This window comes from Hemitrygon akajei, chromosome 5 (genome assembly GCF_048418815.1).
Source record: "Hemitrygon akajei chromosome 5, sHemAka1.3, whole genome shotgun sequence".
NCBI lineage: Eukaryota > Metazoa > Chordata > Chondrichthyes > Myliobatiformes > Dasyatidae > Hemitrygon > Hemitrygon akajei.
The window spans coordinates 97,410,603-97,435,003 of NC_133128.1; the positions used below are offsets into that span (position 1 = coordinate 97,410,603).

At 38.3% G+C, this 24,401-nt stretch overlaps 1 protein-coding gene across 2 annotated transcripts in view; it reads right to left on the reverse strand.

The window, feature by feature from the left end:
• stam2 (signal transducing adaptor molecule (SH3 domain and ITAM motif) 2) overlaps positions 1-24,401 on the reverse strand; it is an 87,678-nt gene that overhangs the window by 7,229 nt on the left and 56,048 nt on the right. For both annotated transcript variants that reach the window (XM_073046117.1, XM_073046116.1), the window contains exons 9-12: positions 11,803-11,879; positions 9,982-10,069; positions 9,018-9,072; positions 2,806-2,974 (exon numbers count right to left, since the gene is read on the reverse strand). In XM_073046117.1, coding sequence (XP_072902218.1) covers positions 2,806-2,974; positions 9,018-9,072; positions 9,982-10,069; positions 11,803-11,879 — 389 coding nt within the window. The remainder of the gene's footprint in view (positions 1-2,805; positions 2,975-9,017; positions 9,073-9,981; positions 10,070-11,802; positions 11,880-24,401) is intronic.

A 24,401-nucleotide genomic window follows, 5' to 3' on the forward strand; every position in this document is an offset into this window, starting at 1 on the left:
GATGCTTCTATTTCCCTGTGTTTGACCCACATGCCTCTAAACTTTACCTATCCAAGTACCTGACTAAATGTCTTTAAAATGTTGTATCTGTACATTAGGGACAATTTAAGAGATACATAGGCACATGTATGATTGAAAAATGGAGGATTATATTGGAGGGAAGGGTTAGATTGATTTTTAGAGTGAAGGATGAGAAGTGACTTGATAGATGTGTACAAGGCATCATTTTAAGGGGACCAGAGGAAAATATAGAGTGATGTCAAAGGTAAGCTTTCTTTTAAAATGGAGTTGTGGGTATGTGGAATGCCCTGCCAGATTGGTGGTAGTAACACACACAAAATGCTGGAGAAACTCAGCAGAAACTCAGTGTTTCAATTGATTTTGTAGTAAAAATACACCTGTATCTGGCAAAAACTACACCATGAGGACAAAAGAACCCTCCAAGCAACTCTGCAAAAAGGTTATTGAAAAGCACGTCAAGAAATGGATACAAGAAAATTTCCAAGTCATTGAATATCCCTTGGAGTAGTTAAGTCAATCATCAAGAAACAGAAAAAAATATGGTACTGCTGAAAATCCGCTTAGAGCAGGCCATCCTGAAAAACTGATCGACCATGCAAAAAGGAGGCCATCAAGGGACCTATGCCAACTCTGGAGGAGTTACAAGCTTCAGTGGCTGAGATGGGAGAGTCTGTGCATACATCTGCTGCCTGGGTGCTTCACCAGTCACAGCTTTATGGGAGAGTGGCAAAGAGAAAGCTACTGTTGAAAAAAAATTCACAGGAAATCTCAGCTAGAGTTTGCCAGAAGGAATGTGGAAGACTGAAGTCAGCTGATATAAAGTTCTATGGTCTGATGAAACCAAAATTGAGCTTTTAGTCATAAGACTAAACGCTATGTTTGGCATAAGCCAAAACACGGCCCATCATCAAAAGCATACCATCCCAACTGTGAAGCATGGTGGTGGGTGCATCACGCTGTGGGGATGCTTTACTGCAGCAGTCACTGGAAAGCTTGTGAAGGTAGAGGGTAAAATGAATGCAGAAAAATCCTGGGAAATCCTGGAGGAAAACCTGATGCAGTCTGCAAGAGAACTGCAACTTGGGAGATTTGTTTTCCAGCAAAACAATCACCCCAAACATAAAGCCAAAGCTGCACAGGAATGGTTTTAAAAAAAACAACAAAATTAATATCCTAGAGACCAAGTCAGAGTCTAGACCTCGATCCAAACAAGAATTTGTGGCTGGACATGAGAAGGGCTGTTCACTCAAAATCCCCATACAATCTGACAGAGCTTGAGCAGTTTTGTAAAGAGTGGGGAAAAACTGCAGTGTCCAGATGTGCAAAGCTGATGGAGACCTATCCACACAGACTCAAGGCTATAATTGCTGCCAAAGGTGCTTCTACTATATACTGACTTGAACTGGGCAAATACTTATGCAATCAATTATTTTGTGTTTTATATATTTGTAATTTATTTAGATCACTTTATAGAGGTCCTTTTTCACTTTCGACACAAAAAGTCTTTCTGTTGGTCAGTGACAAAAAAGCCAAATTAAATCCACTGTGATTCAATGCCATAAAACAATAAAACATGACAATTTCCGGGGGGCGTGGGGGTGAATACTTTATATTGGCACTATACTGTTCAACTTAGGAATGTTGTGTCAGTCAATCAGGAAGGTGGAATTGGTAGAGGATTATAGACAACGCTGGGTGGAGAGGTTTTTGTGATGGATTTGTGGGCTTTCTGGCAGGAGATGGGAGAAGACAGGAGGGAAGATGTCTGAGGATGCTGTCCCTGTTGCACAAGGTGCTTTGAGCAAATGAATGACTTCAAAGAGGAAGGGTCAATACTCCCATTGGGGAGCCCGTTAGTTCAAGATGGAGTTTGAGCGACATTCAGAAGGCGATGTGTGCTTTCACACAGACTGTGGGTCCAGTGTGTGAGGCAAAGACAACTTCAAGATGAGCTCCAACTGAGGTGCACATTTGGACTGGGTTAACCGTAAAGCAGCCCATTTACCTTTTTCCTTTTCTTTTTCTTAATAACTGTTCGATAAAGCTGACATTTGTAAATATACTTTCTTTATAATTGTATGCAGTATATGATCTTTTATTTCTGACTGACGGGTAATTGCATGCAGGCAGCACTTACACAGTATTCGCTCAGATTGGGGTGCAGGTGGTCAAAACATCCTGGCTCTCCTGGTTTGGTGGGACTCAAGTCTTACTGACCTTAGACATACAGAGTTCAGGAAAGGTGTATTTCTCACCACTGAGTTCATTGGCTTGTTAGCGAGGGGCTAAGCAGCCATGTTTCTAGAGACTCTTGGTAAAAAGGACTTTCATAGGGTAAGACTGAATAGGTTAGGACCTTATTCCCTGGAGCATAGCGGAATGAGCAAAGATCTTGTAGGGGTTTCCAAAATTATGAGGTGTTTTGATAGGGCAAATGCAAGCAGGCATTTTTCACTGAGGCTAGGTGAGATGAGAACTAGAGGTTATGGGCTTAAGGTGAAAGCCATACTCAAGAGGGAACTTCTTCAGAGGGTAGTGCAAATGTGGTATCAGCTGCTAGCAGAAAACATAGATATGGATTTGATGGCAAAATTTAAGAAAAACGTGGACAGGTACATGGATGGGATGGTTATGGAGGGCTACGGTCCAAGTGCTGGTTGATGGGACTAATCAGAGTAACAGTTTGGCATGAACTAGATGGGCAGAAGTGCCTGTTTTTGTGAGGTGTTATGTTTATGTTGACTCTCTATGACTCCAAGTTTCCTACCACACCATGGAACCAACCTGCATTGGGACAGAGCCCGGCTGTTGTGTGTAGAAACCCCGAGCTTGTGACTGGGTCTGAGGCTTGGAGTATATAGAAGAGTACAGAGGCACATCATTCATCAATTTGTTGTACAGCTCCAGGGCCTCCAAGACTTTCAAGTTCAGCTCCGACAGCTCTGAGTGCTTCCTGAGTAAGAGAATAATCAGGTCATATGAGAGGTATACATTTTATACAAACAACAAACAAAAAGACCTTGCATGCCATTATATTTAAATATTAAACTTAAACTTAATATAATTTGTTAAAACCACACATGTGACCCATTTCAACAGTAAATGTCATGTTGAAACTTCCTTGACACTTCGTCCATGAACAGAATGTGCCATAATTAGTCCTCAGCAAACTATTTTCCAGATGTTACATGAACACCATCACACTGAGCACTGCGTGCTCAGTCCATTGCTGTTCACTTTGCTGACCCACGACTGTGCTGCAACACACAGCTCGAACCACATCATCAACTTCGCCGATGACACGACTGTGGTGGGTCTCATCAGCAAGAACGAGTCAGCTTACAGAGAGGAGGTGCAGCAGCTAATGGACTGGTGCAGAGCCAACAACCTGTCTCTTAATGTGAACAAAACAAAAGAGATGGTTGTTGACTTCAGGAGGGTACGGAGCGACCACTCCCCGCTGAACATCGACGGCTCCTCGGTAGAGATCGTAAAGAACACCAAATTTCTTGGTGTTCACCTGATGAAGAATCTCACCTGGTCCCTCAACACCAGCTCCATAGCAAAGAAAGCCCAGCAGTGTCTCTACTTTCTGCGAAGGCTGAAGAAAGTCCATCTTCCACCCCCCCCCCCCCCCCAATCCTCATCACATTCTACAGGGGTTGTATTGAGAGCATCCTGAGCAGTTGCATCACTGTCTGGTTCAGAAATTGCACCATCTCAGATCACAAGACCCTGCAGCGGATAGTGAGGTCAGCTGAGAAGATCATTGGGGTCTCTCTTCCCACCATCATGGACATTTACACTACACGCTGCATCCGCAAAGGAAACAGCATTATGAAGGACCCCATGCACCCCTCATACAATCTCTTCTCCCTCCTGCTGTCTGGGAAAAGGTTCCAAAGCATTTGGGCTCTCATGACCAGACTATGAAACAGTTTCTTCCCCCAAGCTATCAGACTCCTCAATACCCGAAGCCTGGACTGACACCTTGCCCTATTGTCCTGTTTATTATTTACTGTAATGCCTGCACTGTTTCTGTGCACTTTATACAGTCCTGTGTAGGTCTGTAGTCTAGTGTAGCTTTCTCTGTTGTTTTTTTTTAAACATAGTTCAGTCTAGTTTTTGTACTGTGTCATGTAACACCATGGTCCTGAAAAACATTGTCTCATTTTTACTATGTACTGTACCAGCAGTTATGGTCAAAATGACAATAAAAGTGACTTGACTTGACTAGCCAACTGGAATTTCTGTCACAGTATTCTCCAACCACTGCATATACACCTCACTCCATTAGACCGCAAAATGTAGGAGCAGAATTAGGCCCTTTGGCCTATCAAGTCTGCTCCGCCATTCCATCATGGCTGATCCATTTCCCTCTCAGCCCCAGTCTCCTGCCTTCTTTCCCTAACTAATCAAGAACCCATCAACTTCTACCTTAAATATACCCAATTACTTGGCCTCCACAGCTGACTGTGGCAACAAATACCACGGATTCACCACTCTCTGGATAAAGAAATTCCTCACCTCCATTCTCAGAGGATGTCCCTCTATTCTGAAGCTGTGCCCTCTGGACTTAAGATTCTTCCACCACAGGAAACATCCTCTCCACATCCATTCTATCAAGGCCTCTCAACATTTGAGAGGTTTCAATTAGATCCCCCCTCCATTCTTCTGAATTCCAGTGAGTACAAACCCAGAACCATCAAATGTCCTCATATGAAGAGCCTTTCAATCCCAAAATCATTTTTGTGAACCTCCTTTGAACCCTCTCCAATGTCAGCACAACCTTTCTTAGACAAATGGGCCCAAAACTGCTCACAATACTCCAAGTGAGACTTCACCAGTGCCTTAAAAAGCCACAACATTACACAGCAAACACGAGGAAATCTGCAGATGCTGGAAATTCAAACAATACACACAAAATGCTGGTGGAACACAGCAGGCCAGGCAGCATCTATAAGAAGCACTGTCGACGTTTTGGGCTGAGACCCTTCGTCAGGACATTACATACTTGGTTTTATATTCTAGTCCTCTGAAAATAAATGCCAACATCACATTTGCCTTCCTCACCACCAACTTAATCTGCAGATTAACCTTTAGGGAATCCTGCACGGGGACTTTCAAGTCCCTTTGCACCTCAGATTTTTCAATTTTACATTCAGGATTACATTCCTGGACTTCTCTAGTGCCTTTAACACCATCCAGCTCAGGATCTTAAGGCACAAACTAACGGAGATGGGAGTAGACTCTCACATGGTGGCTTGGATAGTGGACTACTTGACAGATAGACCTCAGTATGTGCGGTTGGGAGACTGTAGGTCTGACACGGTGGTCAGCAGCACAGGAGCGCCGCAGGGGACCGTGCTCTCTCCGGTCCTGTTCACCCTGTACACATCAGACTTCCAATATAACTCGGAGTCTTGCCATGTGCAGAAGTTCGCTGATGACACGGCCATAGTGGGGTGTGTCAGGAATGGACAGGAGGAAGAGTATAGGAAACTGATACAGGACTTTGTGATATGGTGCAACTCAAACTACCTGCGTCTCAATATCACCAAGACCAAGGAGATGGTGGTGGACTTTAGGAGACCTAGGCCTCATATGGAGCCAGTGATCATTAATGGAGAATGTGTGGAGCAGGTTAAGACCTACAAGTATCTGGGAGTACAGTTAGACGAGAAGCTAGACTGGACTGCCAACACAGATGCCTTGTGCAGGAAGGCACAGAGTCGACTGTACTTCCTTAGAAGGTTGGCGTCATTCAATGTTTGTAGTGAGATGCTGAAGATGTTCTATAGGTCAGTTGTGGAGAGCGCCCTCTTCTTTGTGGTGGCGTGTTGGGGAGGCAGCATTAAGAAGAGGGACGCCTCACGTCTTAATAAGCTGGTAAGGAAGGCAGGCTCTGTCGTGGGCACAGAACTGGAGAGTATGACATCGGTAGCAGAGCGAAGGGCGCTGAGAAGGCTACGGTCAATCATGGAAAACCCTGAACATCCTCTGCATAGCACCATCCAGAGACAGAGAAGCAGCTTCAGCGGCAGGTTGCTATCGATGCAATGCTCCTCAGACAGGATGAAGAGATCATTACTCCCCAATGCCATTCGGCTTTACAATTCAACCGCCAGGGGTAAGATATGTTAAAGTGCCGGGGTTAGGACTGAGCTTAAGTTACCATTCAATGTATTTTAGTAAACTATTAAGAACTTTTTAAAAGCTATTTATTAATGCTTTTGAGAGGGTGATTTTAGATGCATATCATATTTATACTGAGTTAAGTATTGTATGTAATTAGTTTTGCTACAATAAGTGTATGGGACATTGGAAAAAATGTTGAATTTCCCCATGGGGATGAATAAAGTATCTATCTATCTATCTATCTATCTATTTTCTCTCTTCTTTCTTCTACCAAAGTTCCCGACACTGTATTCCATTTCCACTTACTAGCCCATTCTCCTAATCTGTCTAATTCCTTCTGTAGCCTCTCTGCTTCCTCATCACTACCTGCCCCTCCACCTATCTTTGTTATCACCCACCAAGCCATCAATTTGTTCATTTAAGTCATTGACATATAACGTACAAAGAAGTGATGTCAACACAGACCCCTGTGGAATACCACTGAAAAGGCTCCCTTTATTCCCACTCTTTGCCTATTGCTAATCAGCCACTGATTTATCCATGCTGGTATCTTTCCTGTAAGATCATGAGCTCATAGCTTGTGACACCTTGTCAAAGGTCTTCTGAAAATCCAAATACACATCAAGATATGAGGTTGTAATTTGTACCCCACATCTTTGCCACTGTTCAGAGGTCTGAATACAACTCTCATCAGTTTCTTTTTACCCTTGCAGTTCCTTAGCTCTACCCACAATGATTCTATGCCTTCTGATCCTAAGTCAGCTCTTTTTTTAAAAAAAAACTATAGAACCATGCCATCCCTTCTGCCTAACTATCAGTGATGCCCACAATGTCACACATGACAATCTGTAACTGCGCTACAAGTTCATCTACCTTATTTTGTATACTGTGTGCATTCAAATATAACACCTTCAATCCTGTATTCACTCTTTTTGATTTTGTCCCCTTTTTACTGCAATTTTGCCCTATCATCAGCCTGTCCTTGCTAGCAGTCTTACTACACACTGGCTGTTTGTAAACCATCTACCCCATCCTCAGCCCTATCACTCAGATTCCCAACCCCATGCCAAATTAAACCCTCCTGAACTACTCTGGTATATTTGCCCCCCCCCCCCCCCCCCCGGGTTCAGGTGTAACCCAGCCCTTTTGTACAGGTTGTACCTTCCCCAGAAGAGGTCCCAATGATCGATAGATAAATTTGACCTCCTGCCCTCTACACTAGTTTCTCAGCCACAGTTATCTGCCAAATGCTCCTATCCTATCCTCACTGGCACATGGCACAGGCAGAAATCCAGAGATTACTACCCTGGAGGCACTGCTTTTCAGCTTTCAACCCAGCTCACTAAAATCTCTCTTCAGAACCTCCTCACCTTCCCTACCTATGTCATCAGTGCCGATATGTATCAAGGCTTCAGACTTCTGGCTGTTCATCCACCCCTTCTGGAGCGCTGTGAATCCAATCCGAGACACCCCGACCCTGGCACCTGGGGGGCAACATACCATAACCATATCATTCTCTAACTGTGGAATCTCTGAAAACTATTATCTGGGTATCCCGAGTCTTATTCTGCTATCCCCAGCATACTGTAATCAGAAATTTAACCATGCCAGAGTTTGACTTTTGAACAATACAGCACAGTACAGATCCTAAGGCTCACGAAGATTGTCCCAACCTTTTAACTAATCTACTCTAAGATCAGTCTTTCCACATAGCCCTCCATTTTTGTTTCATCCATGTGCCTCTCTAAGAATCTCTTAAATGTCCTCAATGTATCTGCCTCTCCCACCACCCTGGCAGCACACTCCAAGCACCTATCACTCTGTTAAAAAAAAACAATAACTAGCTCCAATACCTTCTCCTACATTTTCCTCCAATCATCTTAAAATTATGCGCACTTACACCCTGAGAAAAAGACACCAGCTATTCACTCTATTTATGCCTCTTATCATCTTATATACCTCTATCAAGTCACCTTTCATCCTCCTTTGCTCCAAAGAGAAAAGCCATAACTCACTCAAACTTTCCTCATAAGACACGCTCTCTAAACCAGGCAACATTCCCAAGTTAGACTTTCCAAGTGAATCACTTCACATTTTTATGGATTGAACTCCAATAGCCATTTCTCAGCCCAGCTCTACCCATCAATATCCCGCTGTAACCTACGAAAACAATATACGGTGTGCAGTGACAGATTCATTATAAGGAACAAGTGTGTCACACTGGGCATTTCTGGGAGGGAGGGGATTCCCTGAAGAGTCCAAGTAATAGCACAGAAACAGTTATTTTAGCCTACTATGTTCACATGGACCATCACATTCCAACATATTAAAGAAAAATAATTATGCTCAGGATAAGTTAGCTGCTAATTACTGAGAACAGATGCATGCAGAGTAAAACGCATCCAGTAGGAATTTACTAACACCTGGCTCTTGGTGAAACGGCAGTGCAGATATTGAGGCAAAGTTTAAGCTCAGCATAGAAAAATGCCTCGCTTCCTGGTGCTGATGTCTCTCATAATCCTCATGGCTCAGTCAGGCTTGAGCATGATGTGCCCTACAATAAAACACCAGAGAATCTCCAAGCTTAAGGACTCCCTGTCTAAAGGCTCCAAGAAATCACTCCAGAGGCTCATCTTGCCTGGGTGAAGGCAATGTATGGTACAATTACATGCAGTGAACATACATCTACCTTAACATGTTAGAAGGGAACTATCAATTTACATTTGGGGAACCAATGTAAGAGATGGACTACATCAAAATTTCATAGATTTGAAGCTATATACCTGTTGCCAAGCCTATGTCAGGAAAGGAGGCTACTGGAAGAATAGCACATGGCGTTTTTTGGCCTGGATTCCTACCTGTCTATTTCTTCAAGTTTTTCATCAATGATTGGTCCCATTTGTTGACAGACATCTGGGAAAGAAGATACAAGAGAAGTAAATCTACAGGTTATTTACCAAAATTAAAACAGAGGGAAAGCAAACAGGCTAGAACATCAATTAATACATTTGCTTCACAACTGCGCGGTTAGGAGCTGGGAAGGACAAAGCTCTGAAACCAGAGGCTGACCCACAGCCTCCCATTCACTACTGTATACTCAGGCATACTGACTTCCCACAGGAATCAGCAAAACAAATTCCTGAATTGATCAGGTTAGTGAAAAGGCTTAGCTACAGTAATGTCCTAACATTACGGTAATGTTTGTGGCAGGAGAAACCCCGAACACCACACTCTCCCAGTCAAGTTCCCCTCCTTTTGTACATCAGCACCCACCATATTGCCACAAATTGGACTGTTACTGCTGCTCTCCCCTCAAAAAGCATCTAACATGATAGTAAAGCAGGAAATGATCACGGGGGACTCCTGCACTACCTAAACACAAGAGATTGTGCACCTGCTGGAAATCTTGAGCAACACAAAACAAAATGCTGGAGGTCCGGCAGCATCTATGGAGAGGAGTAAACTACCTGCACTACCCACCTGCCCTACCTTCTCCTCTCCTGCATGAGGGTATTAACCAAGCTCCTCTGATCATTACGGCGAGACACTGATTCACTTTCAATGACACAGGAGATTCTGCAGATGCTGGAAATCTAGAGTAGCACATATAAAATGCTGGAGGAACTCAGCAGGTCAGGCAGCATCTATGGAAAGGTCATCATGTCAGGCCAAGACCCTTTGTCTTGGCCCAAAATGCTTTTTTTCCCTTTACATAGATGCTGCCTGACCCAATGGGTTACTCCAGTATTTTGTATATGATTTATTTTCAAAGCTCATTTATAAAATAATTGCTTCCAACATTCGTATTTGAAGGCCCGTTACCTTCTAAGTGGAGCAGCTCTGCCGAGTCAGGTTGCTGATCCGTAGGTATTGCATTCTGAAGCATCTGCAATACCTGGTCCATCTTGTCCTGCAATGTCAAAATAATATTAAAAGCAGTCAGCCCAAACATAATTTTTCTTTTCACACATGGACAACCATATGCTTAATCTTCAAGAGCTACAGCTCTCCAACACAGGACTTTATTCCCTGGAGCATTAAGAGAACGAGGGGAGATTTAATAGAGGCATACTAAATTATGAGTAGAATAGATAGGATGCTTTTTCAGAGTTTGGGTGAGACTAGAATTAGACGTCATGTGTTAAGGATGAAAGGTGAAAGGTGAAACGTTTTAAGGGAAATATGAGGGGGAGATTCTTCACTCAGAAGGTGGTGAGATCGTAGAACTGCCGGTGGAAGTGGTGGACATTTAAGAGAAATTTGAATAAGTACATGGAAAGGGGGGGGGGGGGGGGTATGAAGGCTATGATTCAGGTGCAGGGCGATTGGACCAGGCAGAATAAAGGTTAGGTAAGATGAGATGGGCCGAGGGGCCTGCTTCTACACTGTAGAACTTTACGACTATAAAATAAAATTACAACAAAAATTACAGTACCATAGCAGTTAGCGCAATGGTATTACAGAGCCTACTGTAAGATCCTGCCGCTGTCTGTAAGGAGTTTGTATATTCTTCCTGAGACTGCGTGAGTTTCCTCCAGTTTGCTCCCATATTCCAAAGACACATGGATTAGTAAGTTTTGGTCAACAGCTATAATTGGATGCCATGGCCGGTTTGGGCTGGAAGAGCCTGTAACTGTGCTGTATACACACATATACACTCTGTAATGGCCGGCTGGTGGCGTAGTGGCATCAGTGCCGGACTTCGGAGCAAAGGCTGCCGAGTTTGAATCCAGCCGACTCCAAAAAAACTGGCAAGGGATGGGCTTCGCCAGGTTTCAGATGCCCAAGTATGATGATTAATCACCAAAAAGATCAGTGCAAAAAGCTTGTCATGACAGCACCCCGATGACTCCACTAGGAGTTAAGGGCACACACACATACTCTCTGTAACTAATATTTTATTTTGCATTTTGTTACTAATTTTTCCTTGTACTACTTCAAAGCACTGCTGTAATGGAATGATCATGCAATGTTTTTACATCTAACAATAATAAACCAATTAATACAAATCATGGCTGTCTGATTAAAAACCATTTATGTACCTAACTTTAAACAAGATACTAGGACAAATGACTAAAAGCTTTTCCAGACTAAAGGAGCACATTTAAAGAGATGGGAGATATTCAGGTAAGGATTTCAAGAGGTTATGGGCCGGAAATAGAGAAATGCAAGAGGAAAGCAGAGAGAGCATTCTGCTGATGCCTGACATCTGGCTGTGAAAAATACCAGAAACCTACCAACACCTGATGGAAATAAGCATTCCTCTGGGAAGGAGGAAGGCACATGAAGGTGAAAAATATAGAGCAACAAACACAAAATGCTGAAGGAACGCAGCAGGTTAGGCAGCATCTGCAGAGAGGAATAAACAGCTGATGTTTTAGGCTGAGGAAAGGAAAGGGTAGAAGCCAAGATAATAGTGGGGATGGGAAGGAGTACAAGCTGGCAGGAGATTGGTGAAACCAGGTGAGGGGGGAAGGTAGGTGGTGGAGGGAGGGTAAGAGGAAGGAATGAAGTGATAAGCTGGGAGCTGATAGATGGGAGAGGGAAAGGGCTATAGAAGGAATCTGATAGGTAGGGAAGTGGAACATGGGTGAAAGGGAAGGAGAAAAATAAAGTACTGAAATGCATAAAACAAACACTTACCTCATCTATATAAACTGGCTCAGGCTCAGAAGACTGAACATCTTGTACAGTTGTCTCCTCTGGTACCACAACTTTCTCTAGAATCAATACAGAAAATATGGATGCAAGTTGTTAATTTCCCAGTCTTAAGCATGCACTACACTGCTGGTCCAGGTTGATGGCACTAGGCAGATAATAGTTCAGCATAAGCTTGGAGTGGAGGGCCTGCTTCTGTGCTGTAGTGTCTATGATTCTATGACTAATCTCACTCTGTCGGTCTCAGAATCATTCTGATTCTCAATACAAACCGTGCTACAGTGAAAATGCACATATCAAATACAGGAGAGAAATCGCTACTCACAGCAAGATGGTAGAGTGGATGAATAGCACCTTTATCCCAGAGCAGAAATAACTAATAAGAGGGCACCAGTTTAAGATGATTAGAGGGAAGTACAAGGGGGGGGTGTCAGCAATACGTACTTTCCCCCAGAGTGTGGTGGGTGCGTGGAACATGTGTGGTAGTAGAGGGAGATTAGGACTCTTTGATAGGCAATTGGCTGAAAGAAAAATGAAGGGCTATGTGGAAGGGAAACGTTACATTGATTATGGTGTAGTCTGAAAGGTTGCCAGATCTGGGACAGAAAGACCTGTACAATGTTGTAGTGTCATTATATTCTATGTCATTAACACAGTTAAGTACCATTTCACAAATGAGACAAATGAGTTTCTGACTCAAACTGCAGCAGCCCAGGTTCGAGCATGACCTTGGGGACTTCCCATGTTCGCCCTGTGACTTTAGGTTCCCAGTTTTCTCCCATGTCTGAAAAATGTGCAGGATGATGGGTGACTGCTGTAAATTTCCACCAGCTCAAGTGATAGAAGAAAATATATCTGAATTGGAGGATGAGAGGTTCTTAATTGGCAAGGGTGTCAGGAGAAGGCAGGGGAATGGGGTTGAGAGGGAAAATAAATCAACCAAGATTGAATGGCAGAACAGACCTGATGGGCCAAATCACTTAAATCTGCTCCTTTGTCTTATGGTCTAAGAAACTGGCTGAGGGGTGTGGATGGCATGTGGTGAGTTAACAGGCATGTAAGCAAAAACCAGTTACAGGAAAATGGGGCATAAAGTGACCTAGAATTAGCTCTGTGGGCTGAATGGACTCCCAAGTCAATGAGAAAAAGGAAGGACTCCGTCTCCAGCTTTCAGACATGTAAGACTCAGTTGCTTACTGTCCGCCTTTAATCTCTCCCTTTTCCGATTTAAACTTTGAAATTTCAACTTTATTCAGTCGAATTTGTACAGCAATAGTTATGGCTACTTCGAAGACCACCAGACGAAATATGGACCCGTCTAATGGGAAATCTAAGAAGACCGACAAGTACGCAGAAGAACCCCCTTGGGTCAAGAGATTAGAATCTGGAATCAGCAGTATCTGCACTGAAATAGCTCAACTAAAAGGGAAATTTGAAGGAAAAATTGACTCTTTGAGTGTCGTTCTTAAAGAAGTCAATCGAAATGCGGCTGATCTCTCTTCTCGTTTGAAAAAGGCTCAAAAAAGAATTGTGGATTTGGAAGCTCAATCATGTCGGAATAATATTCGAATTGTTGGATTAAAAGAAAAATCAGTATCTGCCGACACACTGGACTATTTTGCTAAAATGTTTCAGTCTTTATTTCTGTTCGCAACTCCCGGAGATCCAATCGGCTTACAGAACTGGTGCTTTAAAATCCTTAGATGAAGGTAAAAACAGGCATATTGTGGTGCGTTTTCTCCGTTTTAGAGATAAGGAACGCATTATTAAACTTACAAGAAAACAAAGAATATTTTCATTTCAAGGCTCAGAAATCAATTTTTTTGATGATTTTCCACGTGAAACTGTGAAACAACGTGCTGCTTTTGGTCCTTCCATGAAACTAGCTTTTCAAAAGAAGCTTTTTCCATACTACAGTATCCAGCGAAATTAAGGATCATCATTAAAAATTCTGGAATTCGTATTTTCCATGATCCAGCTGAAGCACTGCATTTTATTAACTCTTTGTCTGACGAGTCCGATGGCGAATCTGGTTTGAAGATTGAATGATTTATAATAGTTTGATGGTCTCGTGGTGTAAAGTGAAGAAATTGGAAGATTTGATGGTTATAAAAGTTTTTACTTTAAAATGTATATTTATCTCCAAAAAAGTCTGGTTTGAAGGGTTTTAACCTCCGAAGATATAGCGGGAGAACTGTTGAAAGATCGTAGATAATTCTGAACCATTTAGACTTTTTTTTCTGTAGCATCTAAATGTACCAACTGTTTTTTTTTGTTTCGTATGCTTTTGTAAAGTTTCTTTTAAGTAATTATCTGGATTTTCTTATGTTTTAAAGAAAGACTGGACAATTTAAAGATAGCGATTTTTTTTCTTCTGTGCAAATATTTCAATGACGACGAATTTGAAACCTGAAGTTGAATGGCTTATAATGGTTTGATTGTCTCGCGGTGTAAAGACTGATAAAATTGGAAGATTTGATGGTCACAGAAAGTATTTATTTCAAAATGTATTTTTATTTTTGAAAAAGACTGGTTTGGAGGGTTTCAACCTTAGAAGATATAGTGCGAGATCTGTTGATAGGCTGTAGTTAAGTTTGAACAATCTAGAACTTTTTCTTTGCAGTATTTAAATGAATCAATTGTTTTTTTTATTCCATATGCTTTATTGAAGATTTTTAAAAAGTAATTATTTGGATTTCCTTGTTTTTTTAAAGACAGATTCGACAATTTAAAGATGGCGATTGTTTTTCTTTTGTGAAAATATTCCAAGAATTGTTTTGGATGTGTTTTTCTCCCCTTATCTAATATTATGAAGGTTACTTTCAAATTGAAGGTTATTTGCTTTCACAAGAAAAACACTATCTTTCCAAGTTAATTATACTGAGATTTATATTCGGTAGGGGGAGATAGAGATTACTTTTTTATTATTATTTTTTATTACTCAGCTAGGCGGAGCTGTATTCGCGTCTATGCTTTCCTTGGGGCTTGCGTCAATTGACATCGACTTGTTTCTGGGCTTTGTAGGTTGGGTGGTTGTTTTTTTCTTTTTTTAATCCCCATTATGGAATCCCGGAGCATATGCTAATTATTTTTATTGTTGTTCATCTCCGCCATTTTCGATCACTTTATCCTGACATGTGTCAAACTACATTTTTTTAGATACAAAGTTTCATGATGACATCTAAACAGTTAAATGTTTTAACTTGGAATGTTCGCGGTTGGAATCATCCTATTAAGCGTAAGAAAACATTTAAGGTTATAAATTGATTCCAGCCTGATATAATTTTTGCTCAAGAGACGCATATCAGGTTATGTGATAAAAATCGAATTTTTAAATCTTGGAAGGGTCCTCTATTTCATGCAAATTCCCAGAGTAAAACTAAAGGTGTCTCCATTTTTATCGATTCTAATATTCCTTTTAGTCAGGAGGATATTATAGCTGATATTAATGGTAGATTTTTAATTGTTAAAGGAATTATTTGTAATAAGAAAATGGTTTTGTTTAATATTTATGGACCAAATGTTGATGATCCCTCATTTTTTAAAGCTGTTTTTGCTCTAATACTGGATATAAATTAATATATGTTATTAATGGGTGGTGATTTTAATACTTGCTTAAATCCTTCATCATCATCCAAACATCCTAACCCAACCGTTCTGCATCACTTAATTCCTTTTTAATTGATTATGGTTTAATTGAGGTCTGGAGGCATATGCATCCTAATGATAAAGAATATTCCTTTTTCTCATATGGTCACAATAAATATTCAAAAATTGACTGTTTTACAGTCGACCCTTGACTTTTATGTAATGTTCAGAAATGTGAGTATGATGCGATTGCTATTTCTGATCATGCTCCTTTAAATTTAGTATTTGAATTGAAAGTTGTTGTTTCTACCAGACCATTTTGGCGTTTTCCAGAACATTTATTACAAAGTGCAGAATTTATTGAGTTTATTGAAACTCAAATAAAAGAGTTTTTTCTCTTTAATAATAAAGGAAATGTCTCCAAGTTATTAATTTGGGATACATTGAAAGCTTATTTACGTAGTCAAATTATATCATATATAGCTAAATTGAAGAAACAAACAAGAATGGAATTAGATAAAATTTCTAAACAAATTAAAGAACTGGATAACATTAATGCAATCTCTCCAAATGTTGTTTCATTTAAAAGAGTAGAACTACAATCACAGTATAACTTATTACTAACATATCCTATTGAAGGATATTTGCTTAAATTGAAAAGTCTATTTTATATCTCTGGGGATAAAAATAATAAGCTCTTAGCTCCCCAACTAAGAGCAGTTGGAGCTAAAAGACAAATTTTAAAGATTTGTAAAAACAGGGGGGACATCACGTGATGACGTAGGATCGAGACGCTGGAACCCAGCTCTCCCGTAAAAAGTTAATAAATTAATGTCTAAATGAAGAAAAGTTAGGCAATACTTTCTAAAAGTTACTTATAAAATACTCCGGATTGTGTCAAGCTATGCCTCAAGGAAGGAAGATGAAGAAAACTAATATCGGGAAGACAACGCAAGTTGGAACAAGAACAAGGCCCATGTCTACCAAGGAACTGCGGTCTCAGGTACATTATACCACCGGCGATACGGAACAGGAGACTGCGGCAACATCGGCCATTTCTAAAGGAAAAGACCATCGTGAACTGCGCAAACGCGAAGGATGGAGCATGCGCGAACGGGAGCAACAAGAACTACAAAGCCCAGCTACCACTGCAACTGAAAGTGATAGCGAATCGGAGGGAGAGTCAGATCTTCCGGAAAGATCAGATGAAGAGGGAGTTAAAAGTTCTTCTAGAATTATAGAAAAGACTTTGAGGCAAATAATGCGTAAATTAGACACATTAAAAGTAATTAAAAATAATCAAAAAAATACTCGAAAAAAAATGACCAATATGGAGATTATGCTTGATAAAATGACAGAGACAGGAAAAAATGGAAAAAAGAATTACGGACTTGGAAACTACAACGGAGGACATGGTTGAAAGAATGGACAAAATGGAAAATGAAAATACTGCTTGGACATCAGAAAGAAAACAATTTATGGAAAAAATTGATAAGCTTGAAAATGTCAGTAGACGAAATAATATTAAAATTGTTGGACTTAAAGAAGATATAGAAGGAGAAGATCCAATAAATTTTTTTCAAAAATGGATCCCTGAAAAATTGGAAATGGAAAGAGAAACTCCAATTGAGATTGAAAGGGCTCATAGATCCTTAAGGTCAAGACCTCGAGCTGATCAAAACCCACGATCAGTTTTGATAAAATGCTTACGATATCAAGACAAAGAAAAGATCCTGAAGGCCGCTGCCCAAAGTGCCAAAAATAGAAACGGGCCACTGATGATAGCAGGGAAACCAGTTCTTTTTTATCCTGATATAAGTTACAACCTGTTGAAGAGAAAGAAGGAATTTAACCCAGCAAAAAAAGCCTTATGGGAAAAGGGTTATAAATTTACAATGATCCAGCAACACTGATAATTTTTTTGGAGGAGGGAAAAAAATTTTTCTCCCATTATCGAAAAGCGGAGGAGTTTGTACAAGAACTTCCATCTATTCGCTAATTACACATAGAGGCTTCCAAACGTAATGGATTAAAGATGAAGATAGACCCAACGAACAGAAGTGATGGACATTTATGGATATTATAGAAGAGAAAAGCAAAATTTTAGAAATACTAAAAGAGAATAGTATTTTTTTTTCTCTTTTTATACATATACTTTTTTATGTTGCGGGGGGGCTGGGGAGCTTTGGATCGGTTACTGCGGGATTCACGTGTGTAATCATGGCGGTTGCCATGACCCGTACAGCAGAGGGGGGTAATGTTGTGTTTTTTTTCCCCACAACATTAGTAGGGGGGTATTTTGTTTTTTTCTTTATATTTTAATTTTCTTCTATCTTTTTGCCTGGATGATTGGTGGGGACACACATAGCAACATGGAGATTTTTATAAAGATTTCCCAGTATACCACGAAAGTTGAAAGATTAGGTATTATTATAGATTGGAGTAATATAATAAAAAAAATAATGACTAATCTACTAAATTTTTAAAGTTTTAATGTTAATGGGCTTAATGGGCCAGTAAAAAGAAAAAGAATTTTAACATACATTAAAAAAATGAAAAAAGATATAGCTTTTTTACAAGAAACTCATTTAACAGACATAGAACATCAGAAATTAAAAAGAGACTGGGTTGGAAATGTTATTGCAGCTTCATTTAATTCAAAGGCGAGAGGAGTTGCAATTTTGGTTAACAAAAATCTACCAATTAAAATACAAAATGTATTAATTGATTCGGCGGGGAGATAACTAATTATACACTGTCAAATTTTTTCAGAACTATGGACCCTTATGAACATTTATGCACCAAATGAAAATAATGTAAAATTCATACAGGAGGTCTTTTTGAATTTGGCTAACGCACATGATAAAATATTAATAGGTGGAGATTTTAATTTTTGTCTAGATCCAGTTTTAGATAGATCAACAAAGGTTGTTACAAAATCAAAAGCAGTAAAATTAACTCTATCATTGATGAAAGACTTAAATCTGATTGATATATGGAGAAGAATTAATCCAAAAGAAAGAGATTATTCATTTTATTCAAATAGACATAAAACATATTCAAGGATAGATTTTTTCCTATTATCAATGAATATTCAAGATAGAGTGAAAAATGTGGAATATAAAGCAAGAATATTGTCAGATCATTCTCCTTTAATAATGACAATGACAATGATAGATAAAGAGGAATCAATTTATAGGTGGAGATTTAATTCAATATTATTAAAACGTCAAGATTTTTGTGATTTTATGAAAAAACAGATTCAGTTCTTTTTAGATATAAATTCACATTCAGTTGATGATAAATTTATAGTGTGGGAAGCAATGAAGGCATACTTGAGAGGTCAGATAATAAGTTATACATCTAAAATTAAGAAGGAATATATGATAGAAATAGATCAATTGGAAAAAGAGATTACAAAATTAGAAAAAGAATCCCAAAGAAATATGACAGAAGAAAAACGAAGACAACTTATTAACAAGAAGTTACAATATAATACGCTCCAAACATATCGAACAGAAAAAGCAATTATGAGAACTAAACAAAGATTATTATGAACTAGGTGAAAGATCACATAAAGTTCTTGCATGGCAGCTAAAAACAGATCAGACTTCTAAAACAATAAATGCAATTCGAACAAGAGTAAATAAAATTACTTATAAACCTTTAGAAATTAATGAAGCTTTTAAGAATTTTTATTCTGAGTTGTACAAATCAGAATCACAAAATGACAATGTCAAGATAGAAAGGTTTTTATCACAAATAACTCTTCCAAAATTAAATATGGAAGAACAGAAGGGATTAGATATGCCTTTTACATTGAAAGAGGTCGAAGAAGCCCTAGGATCACTTCAAAGTAATAAATCTCCAGGAGAAGATGGTTTTCTGCCTGAATTCTATAAAAAGTTTAAAGATTTATTAATTCCTCCTCTTATGGAGTTAATACACCAAGCGGAAAGAACGCATAAACTTCCAGAATCTTTTTCGACAGCTATTTTAATAGTATTGCCAAAAAAAGATAGAGATCTTTTAAAGCCATCATCATATAGACCGATTTCTTTATTAAATACTGATTATAAAATAATAGCAAAAATCTTATCTAATAGATTATCTAAATGCTTACCAAAATTAGTACATATGGATCAAACAGGATTTATTAAAAATAGACAATCAGCAGATAATGTAACTTGCTTATTTAGTATAATTAATTCATTTAGCACAGAAGAGGGAGGAAATGAGTGTGGCAGTTGCTTTAGATGCAGAAAAAGCATTTGATAGATTGGAGTGGGATTTTTTATTTAAGGTATTGGAAAAATATGGACTAGGAGTATCTTTTATAAAATGCATTAAAACCTTAAATACTAATCCCAAAGCTAAAGTAGTGACAAATGGTCAAATTTCAACACCATTTCAGTTAACAAGGTCAACTAGGCAAGGTTGTCCATTATCACCTGCTTTATTTGTGTTGGCGATAGAGCCATTAGCTGAATTGATTAGAATGGACCCAGATATTAAGGGTTTTAGAGTTAACCAGGAAGAATACAAGATTAACTTATTTGCTGATGACGTTCTGCTTTATCTAACAAACCCATTGCAATCGTTGCGTAAATTATCCTATAGATTAGAAGAATATGGGAAAGTATCAGGTTATAAAATAAATTGGGATAAAAGTGAAATTTTACCTCTTACTAAAGGAGATTATAATCAATGTCGATTAATAACCCAATTTAGATGGCCGGCAAATGGTATAAAATATTTAGGTATAAGAGTTGATAATGATATAAAGAACATATACAAATTAAATTACTTACCACTATTGAAAAAAATTCAAGAAGATCTTGATAAATGGATGGTATTACCAATAACATTAGTAGGTAGAGTAAATACCATAAAAATGAATATATTCCCTAGATTACAATACTTATTTCAATCACTACCAATACAATTACCCCAGAAGTTTTTTCAAGAGCTGAATAAATATGTGAGGAAGTTTCTTTGGAAAGGTAAGATGTCAAGAATATCGTTGGAAAAACTGACATGGAAATTTGAGCTAGGAGGGTTACAACTTCCAAATTTTAAGAATTATTATAAAGCAAATCAACTTAGATTTATTGCATCTTTTTTTGAGAAAGATAAACCGGCATGGATCAGAATAGAACTAGATAAAATAGGAGAAAACATACCAGAAGACTTTATATATAAATGGGAATCTAAATGGATACGGGAAAAGAAAGAATCTCCTATATTAAAACATTTGATTGATTTATGGAATAAGATAAATGTTGACGATGAGACAAAGAAATCCTTATTAGCAAAGAGATCTTTAATTCAAAATAGACTTATTCCTTTTGCAATGGATAATCAACTTTTATATAATTGGTTTCAAAAAGGGATTAGATATATAGGAGATTGTTTTGAAGGAGGTATATTAATGTCATTCGATCAATTAAAGAATAACTATAAAGTATCAAACAACTCTCTTTTTTGTTACTTTCAACTGAGGGCTTATTTAAGAGAAAAGTTAGGTCAAACAATGTTATTACCGAAACCCAATGAAATAGAAACTTTAATTCAAAAAGGAAAGATTAAAAAATGTATCTCTTGTATGTATAATTTGATTCAAAAACAGGCAATTAAACAAGGAGTCCATAAGTCAAGGCAAAAATGGGAAAGTGATTTGAATATCAAAATTGAAGAAAAAAACTGGTCAAGACTATGTCTTGAGAGTATGACAAATACAATAAACGTTTGATTAAGATTAGTGCAATACAATTTTTTACATCAGCTATATATTACACCACAAAAAATAAATAAATTAAACCCAAATTTATCTGATCAGTGTTTCCGATGTAACCAAGAAATTGGTACTTTTTTACATTCTACTTGGGTCTTGTTCTAAAATTCAACCTTTTTGGACAAATTTAAGAGTTTTATTGGAACAAATTATTGGAATACAACTTCCACACAACCTAATATTACTTTTACTAGGTGATATTGAAGGGATAAAACCGATATCCAAATTGAATAAATATCAGAAAGAATTTATAAAAATTGCATTGGCAGTAGCCCAAAAAGCTATTGCAGTGACTTGGAAATCAGATACATATCTAAGTATAGATTGTTGGAAGAACGAAATTTATGGCTGTATTCCACTTGAAAAAATTACTTATAATTTAAGAGATAAATATGAAACATTTTTGAAAATTTGGTGCCCTTATTTACAAAAGACAGGATTAAATATATAGGTGCTCCGAAGATGAAATAATTGGTTACTTGGGGAAAGAAATAAATATATATACTAAAGTTATTACGAACTCCATGGAGCATGTGGGGATCTTCCAATATCCAGGCATTCCTTTTTTTTTCTTTCTTTCTTATTTTTTTAATAGGGATGTTAGGGGGCAGGGGTTAAGGGGAGGGGGGGCTGGGTAAAACATTTTTTTTTCATACACATTTATTCTGTAACTATTTGAAAACAATAAAAAAAAGTGTAAAAAAAAGATTTGTAAAAACAATGGAGATATAGTAAGTAACAATGTAAGAAAGAATATTAATAACACTTTTCAAGATTTTCACTCTGATCTTTATAGATCTCAATTTCCTGCAGATTCTACCAAAATGTAAGCTTTCTTACATAAGATTAAATTTCCACAAATTTCTGATGAAGATCAACAGATGCTTGATGCTCCAATTACTAAGAATGAAATTCAGAAAGCTATTTTATCAATGCAATTTGGTAAAGCTCCCGGACTTGATGGTTATTTGGTGGAATTTTTAAAAAAATTTGAAAGATTACTTTCTCTGTACCTTTTGGAAATGTTTCATGAATCCTTTGAGAAGGGTAATTTACCTTCTTTTTTTGAAGCATCTATTTCCTTAATTCTTAAAAAAGATAAAGACCCTGTTGAATGTTCATCATATAGACCTATTTTGCTATTAAATGTGGATGCAAAAATTCTTTCTAAAATAATGGCTAATCACTTGGAAAATATTTTAATTAAAATTATCTCTATGGGCCAGACGGGCTTTATTAAAGGCCGTTACTTTTTCTCTAATGTTTGGAGATTGGTGAATATTATTTATTCACCATTATCTAAGTAACCTCAATGTGTTATCTCTCGTTGCAGAAAAGGCATTTGATAGAGTGGCCATACTTGTTCAAAGTATTAGAGAAATTTGGTTTCAGTAATAACTTTAATAGACGGATTCAAATGATCTATAAGAACCCTACTGCCACGGTCATTACTAACAATTATAGGTCTTCTTTCTTTTCACTTTCTCATGGTACTAGACAAATGTCCATTAAGCCCTTTATTATTTAATCTTGTATTGGAGTCTTTAGCTATAACATTACGGGAGGCCAAAAACATTCATGGTATTTCTATAAATGGAACCATACATAAGATTTCTCTTTATGCAGATGATCTTTTGATTTTTATTTTGAATCTTGAGGAATCAATTCCTAATCTTTTGGAAACACTTAAAGATTTTGGAAAATTTTCAGGATATAAACTTAATTTGAATAAAAGTGAATTGTTTCCATTAAATGCTCCTGTTAGTACATATGATATTCCTTTTAGAATTGTTAATACATTTAAATATTTAGGTATTATAATTCCTAAAAAATAAAAATATCTTTATAAAGTCAATATAGTTCCTCTAGTAGACTCCATGAAATTACTATTTTCTTAATGGAATCCACTTACTCTTTCTTTAATAGGTCGCATCCATGCTGGGAAAATGATGATTTAACCTAGATTTTTATATATTTTCCAAAATATACTGTTACGAAGGATGAACAACTCTGATGGGCAGAAGGGTGCAGAGTCGCCCATGCCCCCCCCCCCCCCCTTTTGGAGAATCGCAAATCGCTACTATTTCGATGCTGTTATCAAGTAAGAGAGACAAAGGAAATCTGCCAGGGCAGTTGTTATTGATAACAGCTCATGAAAGTTAATGAGAGAGAGACACAGCTAACAAAAGAGCAGCGGAACCATTGATTACTGCTATTGTCTTTTGGAGAAGGATTGTTTACTTGGTACTGTTCTATTCATTGAAACCCCTCAGGGGGCAACCAGAGTGGGCTGGTTTGATGGGTTACATCATCCCAACCTGATTGACACCTGAGACCCCGTGAGTGGGGATAAAAGTGAGGTCTGGGGTAACACCCCTCAGACGCACCAGGAGAAACGCTAGTGAGCATCAGAACCCCCACGAGACAGGGTGGGAGATCGGAGACCGAACGAAGGGTCGGTAAATTTTAACTCACAGTGTTTTGTAGCGAGACCGGTGGGGGCTTGTGTGTGTGTCCACCCTTGCCTGGGTGACGAGTCCACCACGGAAGAACGGTCTAGCTAAAGGACGGAGGGGTCATACGTGAATGGCCATAACAACAACGCATCGACGGATCAAAATCGTAAAGGAAGGTTGGCAAGATAATAGCTGTTTCTGTTCACACGTTTTCTCTCTCTCTCTCCAATTGCAACACATCGGCAAACAACTACCGCAGCCTGAATGAACTGAACTGAACTTTATATTTCCATCTGACAATTCATTATCCCCTAGACAACGATAGAGCTTGTTTCATTAGTGATTGTTATCCAGAGACAGAGAAGCAGTTTCAGCGACAGGTTACTATCGATGCAATGCTCCTCAGACAGGATGAAGAGGTCAATACTCCCCAATGCCATTAGGCTTTACAATTCAACCGCCAGGAGTAAGATATGTTAAAGTGACGGGGTTGATTGCATTTAATGTATTTAATGTATTTAAGTAAACTACTTAAGAACTTTTTAAAAGCTATTATTAATGCTTTTTGAGAGAGTGATTTAGATGCATATCATATTTTTTACTGAGTTAAGTATTGTATGTAATTAGTTTTGCTACAACAAGTGTATGGGACATTGGAAAAAATGTTGAATTTCCCCATGGGAATAATAAATATCTATTATACCCGCACTTTTAGGTTTAGTATTGCTAACGTATATTCTCTGTAT